Source organism: Amblyomma americanum, chromosome 5 (genome assembly GCF_052857255.1).
Source record: "Amblyomma americanum isolate KBUSLIRL-KWMA chromosome 5, ASM5285725v1, whole genome shotgun sequence".
Taxonomy (NCBI): domain Eukaryota; kingdom Metazoa; phylum Arthropoda; class Arachnida; order Ixodida; family Ixodidae; genus Amblyomma; species Amblyomma americanum.
Genome location: NC_135501.1, coordinates 9,656,196 through 9,666,876, shown reverse-complemented (window position 1 = coordinate 9,666,876; position 10,681 = coordinate 9,656,196). Strand labels below are relative to the sequence as shown.

At 47.5% G+C, this 10,681-nt stretch overlaps 1 protein-coding gene across 2 annotated transcripts; it reads left to right on the top strand.

Annotated features, from left to right (window-relative positions):
* The first annotated feature begins 2,822 nt into the window (after window positions 1–2,822).
* Window positions 2,823–6,498, top strand: LOC144134569 (myb/SANT-like DNA-binding domain-containing protein 3). 2 transcript variants are annotated; one of them, XR_013315151.1, is made up of 4 exons: window positions 2,823–3,133; window positions 3,875–4,072; window positions 4,293–4,395; window positions 5,804–6,498. XR_013315151.1 is itself a non-coding variant. In XM_077667467.1 (3 exons), exons 1-3 carry the CDS (start codon window positions 2,827–2,829, stop codon window positions 4,310–4,312), a joined length of 525 nt encoding a protein of 174 aa, XP_077523593.1. In that variant the 5' UTR covers window positions 2,823–2,826; the 3' UTR covers window positions 4,313–5,797. The 2 variants fall into 2 exon arrangements, 1 of the variants encoding a protein (XP_077523593.1); XM_077667467.1 differs by lacking the exon at window positions 5,804–6,498 and having other exon boundaries at window positions 4,293–5,797.
* Window positions 6,499–10,681: the final 4,183 nt, after the last annotated feature.

Sequence of the window (10,681 nt, the reverse complement as noted above, 5' to 3'; positions counted from 1 at the left end):
ATTGTAACAGCGGCCCGACACCACCATGAATGCCCAGTGCACAATAGATTCAAAAAGCCTTCCGAACAAACGCGCGGAATAGCCGTATGCTACTGGGTAGAGCCCGCGTGCATGATGGTGGTCTAGCGCAGCACGGTGCGTAAAATATGCGAGTAAAAAAATTTTTTTCTGTAAACCCGAGTGATAAGTTAAGGGTGCGCAAATTATGCGTGTAAATACGGTACTAGTTGGTTCTGTACAGGTTGCCACACTCCTCATTAAGTTTGGTCTGGTGCATATCAATAGACACAGCTACGTTCAAAAGTATTTTCTGTGGAATAAGCCGTAGTCATAGGAATGTGCAGAATTCATGCGCTTTCAGTATACTGATGCGAGGTGCCACGCCACCCCAATGTAGCATCAAAATCGATCTGTAAATCTTGCTCTCGGGCCTCGTCAATCTTGTAGGCTATTGCAGAAACAAACAGAGGCTAGTTTCTCTGCAGTTCGAGCTGTGATGACGAGGTCGTAAAAAGCTGTTACTTTTTGTGGAAATGCTTCGTGCTTGTCCTGTGGCATTGCTGCTGTCGAAAGGGGTGCCAGAGTGTGCCTTCATTGGAAAGGCAGTAAAAGGCATTGCTTCTCAGTGATGAGCAAACCAACCTTTGTCAGCCCTCTTGTTCAAGGGTTCCTTCTTGAAAGCCTGAAATATTCTTTTGCAGTACAATGAACAGTGTATGGAATCCCTGAAAGCATGCAGAGTGTTCCGTTTAGAAATTTTCCAGAATTTTCTCAGAGTTTTGTTTCTTTTGTGAAAGCACATGTAATGTCAGCACATATGGCCACCACTCTTATGAACCATTAAAAGAAAGCAAAAACTTGTGAGCATAATTTTAACAAACTTCCAAATCTAAGAGTCCGGATCAGTCAGGCACTTTTCGTCCAGTGAGAAGGAAAACAGCTGCTGAAATTTCAGCACAGATTCCTAGTTGAAATGTGCCAGCATCTGTAGGACTGTTACAGCGAGGGATTCCAGTTTGGTGAAACCCATACACAAGAGGTAAGTGGGCCATGTCCCGTTAAGAGGGCAGCATTCCACAGCTGGAGGTGTCACAAGAAAGTGTGGAAGAGGTCGTCTTGTTAATGCTCTCACTTTTGTTGTATCTTAAGCTGCTGTTCATAGATTTTTTGTGTCATTAATGTTTCTCAACAATGCCACATCACGTCATGCGCCTTTTCAGTGTCTGAACTGTGACAAGAGCATCTCCACCGCAGCTGTGGCCTCGTGCTTAAGTGCTCGCCTCGGCTACGGGAGGTCGTAGGTACGATTCCCGCGGCCTCCGGTCCACCAGCCAATTAATCCAATAGGAACAGGCAGTCCCCCAGCCTAGTGCTCGGCTCTCCAGGGGTGCACTGCGTGGGAAGGATAGCCTGCGCCTCAAAATTCCCGTCAAATGCGGGCACAAAAACGTCTCCGCGTGGTTAAAACCCGCAGTCCAAAACTCTCGCCTTGTGCCAGTTACAAAACTTATGTTCACTTCTCTAGCCTCAAGAGAGATGTGCCATAGCTCTCTCCGCTCACAAACCGCCTTCGAGCAAAGTGCCGCGGTATTTGCTTGCTACCGTTGTGGCTGGCGCACACGCATCGGCAGGTGTGCATGATGGGTTAAAAAAAAAGATGGGCTTCTACCGCACGAGGTGGATTTAGGGTTGCTTGACGGCGGAACTTATCTCTGATCCGTCAAGGCAACGGTTTGGTCGAAGACCCTTCTCCCTAGCATCACCCTGGGTGAGCCGAGCACCCTGGCGGGGAAATCTTAAAACCGGTGGGTACCCGCGGCACTGGGAATCGAACACAGCACCTCCCGAATGTGAGGCGGATGCTCTACCACAAGACCGCGCTTCGGTGCTATGATCTTCGCCAAAAGGCCGAGAAATGAAAAGCCGAAAGATTGCCATTCGGCAGCTTGCAAAGTCAAGCTGTCATGTTTTTTACTGAACACAGTTATGGCTCAGGCTAATTGTACCATTCTACATGATTTTCCCTCATTCATTGAGACGCTCAGTAAGCTTTAGGATGCGATAAATCATCAAGAGGAAAGAAATATTTGTATATGTTTCTTTTCATCACTGCATTTTGTGGGAACATGTTTGTATTGTAATTTCAAATGTTTTATAATTTGAACTACTCGAAAATAAAGCATATTGCTGTACTGGCCGGCATTTCGAAAGGCCCTGATATGCACACCATGTGTACGAGAGCAGACGATGCAGCAGTCCCTGTGTCATTACTTTTGGAACCCACATGTCCAAGGTTGCTGCTCTTCCTCGGGAGTGACGTCGTAATGCACCCCGACACTCACCCCCGAATGCAGAAATGTAACTTGGCTCGCGCTTGGACTCAACTTCGGCAAGTCGAGTCGAAGCACCAAGGCGGCTTCAGAACGGCCAAGTTGGGTTTCGTGTTTCATAGATGCTCAACCTGACTTGCTTCGTCAAGTTAAGCGCGTGCTTGAAAGCGAGGGCGCATTGCTCGTCTGGGGATGAGAGTATTGAACAATCTGTTATAATAACACCCATTTTGCTCCTATAAAACAACGCATCTCGTTCAGCAGTCATAAACAGGCACTAGGTGTGACTTCTGCGGAAAATTGCTGACTATAAAAACTACATTTCAACGATACTCGCTGCTTCCGCTTGATTGAAGCTTCAGTCTGGCAACATGCCCCACATTGAGCCAATTCTAGTTGAGCCATAGCCAGTTTTTTTCCATGCTTTTTCTTTGTTGCTCGCGTGTTGTACTGGCAAGTCTCTCCTGCACGCTGTGTTCACCTCACGGGCAGCAAAATGTCGCTCCAATCATCGCAAGACGACTCCTGCTCCCAGCGGAGACCAGCGCCTCGCTTTACTTTCGAAGAAAAAGAAATCTTACTGGGTTTGGTGAAGACATACCAGCATGTGCTGGAGTGCAAAAAAACCGACGTGTCGTCGCTGGCAAAAAAGAATGCCACCTGGAAGGAAATTGCCGGGCTCTTCAACAGCCATCACGGGGTAACCCGACGGGACCCCAATCAGCTCAAGAAATGCTGGGCTAATATGAAGCAGAAGTCGAAGGGGGAGGACGCGACGAAAAAGAGAGATCGCCACAAGACAGGTGAGCGCGGCTTGCAGGCCGTTTACAAATGCTTGTTCCTGCATGCTTTGTATGCCATGGTTAAGGGCATGATTATTCTACTTGGGTCTGCGTAAGCAGCATGTACTGGAATGCATAGTTTTTTTGGCAACAATGTGATAACATGGAAATGGGCACGTAATAACCTTTCGGTGTAGTGTACACTGCTTTATTTACAAACGCAGATAAGTGCAACCTGCGTTAATCGTGTAAATAATGCAAGAGCAGTATCCTGTACAGCCTCCTTAATTGTTAAAAACTACATAGAATGTTTACTACATTCAAGTCAGTACGAAGGCATGCGATTTCTGCTACATAGAAGACGACGATGAGCGGGCAGCGCAGTGGGACGGAGGGCTCGCGCCAGGCCAGCAGCGAACAGACAACGCACGATTTTGCTCGGGGTTGGTACCCTTCGCATACTGTCGCACCGCGAAGCGCAAATTGGGTGCACCGTAGTTCAGACGGTGTCCACACTAGCGATCTTCACGTTCATGAGGAAACTTGCCGCGCAATTTCGCTTGGTACTATCAAAAATCCGGAAGGCTGTACATACAGCTACCTACCTCGGCATAAAAACGGAGCGAAAACAACACGCAGTTGCATGCATTGGTATGCCTTTGGTTGCTTTTGTGTGGCACTTCATGAACAAAATATTTCAATGGCACATTGTCTATAAATTAAGGCTAGCGTCACTGTGTGCGATTGTTTTTTTCTTTTCAGGAGGAGGGCCAGCGAAATGCCACGTGAGCGCTCTGAGCGAGCAGGTGATGGCTGTTGCCAGCCACATCTCGACCAGGGCAGGCAACGCCACAGACTCGGATGGGGGCATCGACCTGCCACCAGTGGCAAGTTTGCCTGTGATAAGGCTGCTGCAGCCAATGGTGGATGAGCCAGGCGATGCAGAATGCCATTACTCAGGTAAAGCACTTCGCATGTTGTTGGAAAACAGCACTCCTCTCTTTATATTCCTTTGATGTGTACTGTGTGTACTGTCACGATTGACAGTGTTTCAATTTTTTATATTGCCTTGAACCTGCTGTGAGGAATGTAGGGTTCATCTACAACAAATTATACAAATCTCATTTATACAACACTGTGGAAAGCTGCTGTACATGTGGTTGGCTGAATGTTTGTGCAGATAAAGGCTGCATTGGTTGACAGTGCGAAAGGATGACCTGCTCCAAGCTGCATGTTGTTGGACAGCACTCCGAAGGCATTTTGTCTTGACTGCCTACATTCATGTGAGTGGTATGGTGTGTTTCTGTAGTGGAAGGAGGGTTAACCGTCGGACACTGAGGGAGCGGGCATTCAGTGCTGCAACCTGAACTGCATTCATTATGACATTCTCACCTGATGTTTTTGAGTCTTGTTTGGCATTCCTGCCTCACTTTAAACAAATGCCAACTTTAATGCAGTTTCATTATACATGCACTCCTTCACATTTCCATATTTTTGTGTACTTGTACATGATGGTGCTCCAGGGATAAGGTAACAACATTCTTGTGAATAATGGTGCAGCTTGCCTATGTGTAATGCTCAAAGCCTTTTGGAATTGGGCTGCTAGTTTTAAGGAAATTGTTAGTTTTGCAATGCAGAGGTTTCACTCGAAGCGTGTTTTCTGTAGCCCTGAATTAGGTTGCCTACAAGCATGCTTATTAGTGCAGACTGAAAAGTAGCACTAGTGGCTGCAGTGTGCACACAATAAAACTGTGCAGTAATATTTATGCAGGTAGCGTCAACAGTAAAAACTTCTTGCATAACAGAAGACTCAATTGTCACTTGTGCACAGTTTATTTTTACAGTGCACTGTATTACATAAACATAAAGGAGGTTGCAATACCAGCTATATGAATTGCACTGCCGATACAACACAACAACACTGAAACAGTATTCAGAGATTTTCTGATTCAGGACTACACGAGAAATAGCAGCTTTGTACTGTAGCTGCTATTTTGTACTGTAGCCGATAATGGACATGCGTCCATTATCGGCTGTGGCTCAGGCTGCAGTATTTGTCACTTTTCTTGTATGCCCCACCTTAGCATTGGTATCGCATATATGCGGCGAAGCAAGCAGGCAGGCATTACAAGAAAACCTTTGCAAAAAATTGAAAGTGGATTACCTCAGCTACTCCAGGATGTACAAAGTGAATGCTGTCGGCGTTCATTGGCATTGACAACATTCTAGACGCCGATCATTTTGAGGAAAGGAAGGGTGTATAACTGGCTCCCTGGGTCAGGGGACACACGCCAGTGCAAACTAGCAAATGTACTAAAACTGAAAAGAAACCCATTGAAAGAACAAAAAAGCTGCAGAGTTTGAGGATAACCACATGTGTAAAAACTCGTGGCCTGCGTGACTATCACTACAGTATCAGCAGAAAAAATAAAGTGAGGTCACCAGGCATACTTCAGAGTGAAAGCTGAGGAATATGGCAGATTAAAACAGAACAACTAAACTGGGGCCCCAAGAAACAAAGGCAGCTATTTGGCGCTGAGAAGGGCAACTGATGCCTTAGATAAGAACATTATAAAGCTTTCGTTATGTCTCTTCACCATTTGACCTAACAATCTGTGCTGTTGAGTCAGACAGCTAATGTATTGTTAGCTTAGGTTTGTGCAACTAATTTTTACCTTTTCTTTGTTACAGAAGACGAGTGGGAAACTCCATTCATGGATCAGCCGCAGTCAACAGTGGCTGCTCTTGGTAGGAGTGGGGCAACTCCAGAAGCAATTGAGCAAGAGAGCAATCTCTTTTTTCCTGCTGTGCAACCTGTTGCACAACCTGCTGATGCTTCAAGCACAGCTGCAGCAGGCTGCATTAGTGCTACAGTTGCTTCTGGAGCTGCCGCTGGTTCCACTACTGCTGAAGCAGTGGCCACTGGTGAACCTGCCAGGGCTCCAAGAGGGCGGATGGCCCTTTTAGAAAAGTCGCTCGCTGATGAAAACGACTTCAGAGCGGCTCTACTGCGAGAAGAGCACGAACTGCGTCTTAAGCTGATGAGGGAAGACCACAAAAGCACTCTGGACGAACGGCACGAAAAAAAAATTCTCGACATCCAGAAAAAAAAATTAGAACTGGAAATATTGGAAATTGAAAAACAAATAAAACTCGAGCAGCTTTGTAGGCTGCGAGAGGCACCAGAGTAAACGGTGCCTACAACTAAAGAAACTGGAATGCTGTCTGAATGCTTGCACAAATATGTGGCAAATCCACATAACTGCACTTCATTTGCACATGTATGGTTTTAAGCACATGACTTGGGAACAAACATACAGCCCCATCACCGCTTTGCATGCAAGTCTGACAAGCTATCGCATAGCAGGAGGCAGGTAGGATGGTTGCGTGGTACTTCTCCTGCTGTTATGCCTATATGGTGCTTGTGGATCTTTGTATGCAAGCAGCAATTTATTCATGGAAATACGCATTGCTGTATGCTACAAATCTGGCTGCTCTTGGAAGGAAAAACCTCCCCTGGCATGGCTGGCAAAACCAACCAGTAGGAAAAATTGTAGGCCACATTGTTAAAGTTTCCATGTATGAAAAGTCTCAACAATCTTGGCTCACGCAGCAGTCAACACTACATAAATGCACAAAGGCCAGCACTGCTCTCTACGCGTTCCATTATCTTTGCTGTCTCACCTAACCTAAACACTTGCAGCTAGTGCCTCCTACTCAAGAACCTTAAACCTTTGAATGCAGTTCCTCCGATGCCGTCTACAAAATGGGCCCATAGCTTGAGTCAATGAAATGCCACAGCCTGCCACTTTGCTGAAGTAATCTATTGCTCCAAAAATATGGCCAGCACATGCCTGTGACAACCCGCACTAGGCATGGAAAAAAAAAAAGACTAAAGAAACATGCGTCCAAAAACACTTGCTGATGGCACCCACGTTCTGCTATTTCGAACCCCGCCAAACCATGTAACAATTTTAAAACATGCCAGTTCTCGATAAATGGAATCGGTACTGCTCCAAGAAGGCCGGCTAAATGCAAAGTTTAAGCTGCGACAGCCAACCAGTACCTGCAGGTACAAATCAAAAGAACTGCTAGTCTACGTGTTTGCATGTGAAAGATTTCACTACAGCACTTGCAAGCTAGAAGTAACTACCAAGTCATATCGCAAACCATTAATTGAACCACAAAACAAAATGTTGCAAAGACTACTGGGGTCATAAAAGTTATCTTTCAGTAGTCCACCATGACTGCAGCAGCAAGAACTTTCCAAACGTCAGCAGTGCCTGCACACAATGATCTTGACTAAAGTGTTGGCTCATGATGACTCACTTTAAGACGTAGTGTTCAGCCATGCAAAGCAAGGCGCCTAACAAACACCAGGTGCATGTGGCTAGAGTACAATGAATATTGAGTGCAACTGCTCGCAGACAGATTGTACAGCCTTTAGCAACTGTTACAGGAGCTCTATGTACTACCATGACCAGGCGGCAGAGGCCCATAAAGGTCGATGCCCACACGATCAAACGGACGGGCAGGGCAAAGTAAGGGCTGCAATGGTCCGGAAAAGTGCTGCGGTGGTCACTTGCGGCGTTGGCAGTCAAGGCACAAGCGAATGTACTTTCATAGAAAGGTGTACAAAGGTATACAGAGGTATGGTCTAAATTTAGTTATTGCCCACAAGATGGCCACAAACATTCTTTTCCGGACACGGAGTAATTGATCTTGGCCTTAGACAGCGTGCGGTTGGCACAGGCGACAGCATATTCATGAAATCCAGGCTTCCGTTGTGCAAGCACAGCACCAATGCCGATGCCACTAGCATCCGTGTGAATCTCGGTTGGAGCGTTCTGGTCACATTTCGGTTGCAACAGTGCCGTTTCTCAGCTCCAGGACGGGGTCAGAGCACACCTCCACCACTTGCAATGGGTTTTTCGGGCACAAAGCACGGCACAAAGCACTGAACGGCGTTCACAGTCAACGGTTCCAGCAGCACCAACCGGAAGCACGCGCTCGCCGAGAGCAGTCCCGCTGCCATGTGGGCACTTCTTCGTCATTACAATTGTGACATAAAAACAAAAATATACTCAATACATAGAAAACATGCAAGAGCCGAAGCTTAAACTGCAAGCCGGGGGAAAGAAGAAAAGACGAAGTAGCAGAACTACCTGCTGTGAGGAACCATAATTCCATGCCGCTACCAAAGCAGCCACACAAATGTTCGCTCTGTGGAAAGGTGCACAAGCCCCGTGACTGCACCACCTAAGGCCTGACTGTTGTACTTCACCAAATCTGGGAATTTTTCACATGTGTGTAAGCAAAGCCGCCAAGGCAGCAGCTCTTAAGACAAATGAACTGAGCGCCATTAAGGCCCTCAGCAGCAGGTTCAACAAGATCTTTTCTGGTATTCGCCTCCTGCAAGATCAATACAGCATTTTTGAAAAATAGCATTTGGAATAGAACACTATAGCAACAAATGCAGGACCTAGAAGTACAAGAGTAGCAGCTTGTTAGCGCAACAAGCTCACAACATAAAAGGTTCCAAAGCTGAGAAAAAATTCTGGTGTAAAGGGGTGTATCCGCAGTGCAGGTCTGTGGTCGTAGATCAAAGCGCGTCATGATGAGCACACTCTCAGGAGCCACTCAGGATCCACCGCTGCACTTCGCCAACCTCTTCATCCTGCCGCTCGAACTGCTGCCAGTCATTCCCATTACTCTAAAATTTCTTTAGCTCCTGCAGAGAAGTTGGGATACGGGTAGCATGAGCAACTGCGGATTATAAACATACTTGATTCAAAATGCATGGGACAGTGTTGAGGACTGTGCATTTCTTACTTATATGAAGCTCTTCTGGATGAGCACCCGTCGTGCCTGCATTCCTGACAGGCTGTCGCTGACAGCATCAACAGGTGGAAGGTACTGTGGCCGCCTTGCTGCTGTCGTGCTGGTGCGAGTCGGTGGAGTGCCCTGATTGGGAGCGCTTTGAATAGGAGGCTGCGGCTCCTTCATTAAGCATGCAAAGTTCTGCACGGCTGCACAAGCTGTTATGATAACTGCAGCTTGTTTCGGCTTGTGCTGGAGCCCCATATCCAGACAAGGGAAGCGGCGCTTCCAGACACCGAATGTCCTTTCGACCACATTCCGTGTCTTTATGTGGGCTTTCTGGTACCTGCATGCGTAAAAGAATATTGCATTGATTTAATGCCACAGCTCGAAAGTGTGGTCAAGCTTTGTCCACTTTGTCATGCACTGTCATTGGAAACATATTAACTAACCTTCCTTGCGGTGAATTTGCCGGGCCAGGGTCTGACAGCGGTGTCATCAGGAAAGGCTGGCATGCATAGCCAGCGTCTCCCAGCAGCACTCCAGGCACCCGACCCTCCTCGTAGAGCACCCGCAGGCGGGAATTGTCGAATATCCGACTGTCATGCACAGAGCCTGGCCAGTCGGCAACAATGTTAAAAAATTGCAATTCGGGTCCGCTAACAGCCTGCACCAAACAAACAAAAAGACCAATCAGCAAAGGCAGGGCGACATACGGCACCTTCTACTTCTTCAACTCGTAATGCAACTGTTGACACAATAGCCTATCTTTGAGAACGCGCAGTTCTTGAACAAGCGTGAAACCCGCTCTCGAGCGCAAGGGAGCAAAAAAAAAAAAAAAGAGAGACACGACAGACAGTGATTGCGTGCTGCTATAGCGCCTAGAATGCAGTGGCATACTCTTCACGGAGCATGGAGAACGAAGCTACATTATAAAGCAGTACTGGCTTTAAAAGAAATTTGTGGGCCTCGATCGCATATTCCAAAGAGACACATTTCGCTATCTGTCAGCGCTCGACGCAAGCATGCTTGTTTGGTTTTAGGTTTTAGGAGTTCCCAAAGTCAAGCTACGAAGGAGGCCGTAGTGAAGGGCTCCGGAAATTTCGACCACCTGGGGTTTTTCAGCGTGCACCGACGTCGCACAGTACACGGGCCCCTAGCGTTTCGCCTCCATCGAAATGTGACCACCGCGGCCGGGATCGAGCCCGTCTTTCGGGCAAGTAATCTTGTGATTGTACGTTCGTAGCACCGCGGTGAAATAAATAAAATGACAATACGTCCACTACGCGAACGAATACGCATGAGCTGAACAGTCGTAACTGTTCAGAGAACTTCAATTTTCATTGCTCACCTGCACATTGATGGAGAAATAGCCTTTGCGGTTTCGGTAGACTTCCGCATCTGCGCCACCCGGGCTGTTGATGCGGACATGCGTGCAATCTATGCAGCCGGTCACACCAGGGAATTCAGCGATGTCGTAAAAGTCCCGCATCAGCTTTCCAAACTGCGAGGCGGCTGGAAACTGCACCAGCATCGGGCGCAGGTGCTTGGCAATCAGCAAAGTGACCTTGCCAACTGCGCGGCACACCGTGGGCTGCGAAATCCGCACCAGATCCCCGGTGACGGTTTGGAAAGTGCCGGCCCCGTAAAACCTCAAAGCCAGGAGCAGCTGCAGCATCGGAGGCACAGGCTGTCCCCTGTTGTCGGGACTTTCACGCAGGGGCAACATGGTCAGCAGCTCCCGCACGG

What these genes read in the sequence shown, in the direction of transcription:
- LOC144134569 (XM_077667467.1), top strand. Translation starts at nt 2,827, where the DNA reads ATGTCGCTCCAATCATCGCAAGACGACTCCTGCTCCCAGCGGAGACCA. An exon ending in GAGAGATCGCCACAAGACAG is followed by an intron (nt 3,134 to 3,874) that starts GTGAGCGCGGCT and finishes TTTTCTTTTCAG; the next exon opens with GAGGAGGGCCAGCGAAATGC. An exon ending in TGCAGAATGCCATTACTCAG is followed by an intron (nt 4,073 to 4,292) that starts GTAAAGCACTTC and finishes ATGTTTGTGCAG; the next exon opens with ATAAAGGCTGCATTGGTTGA.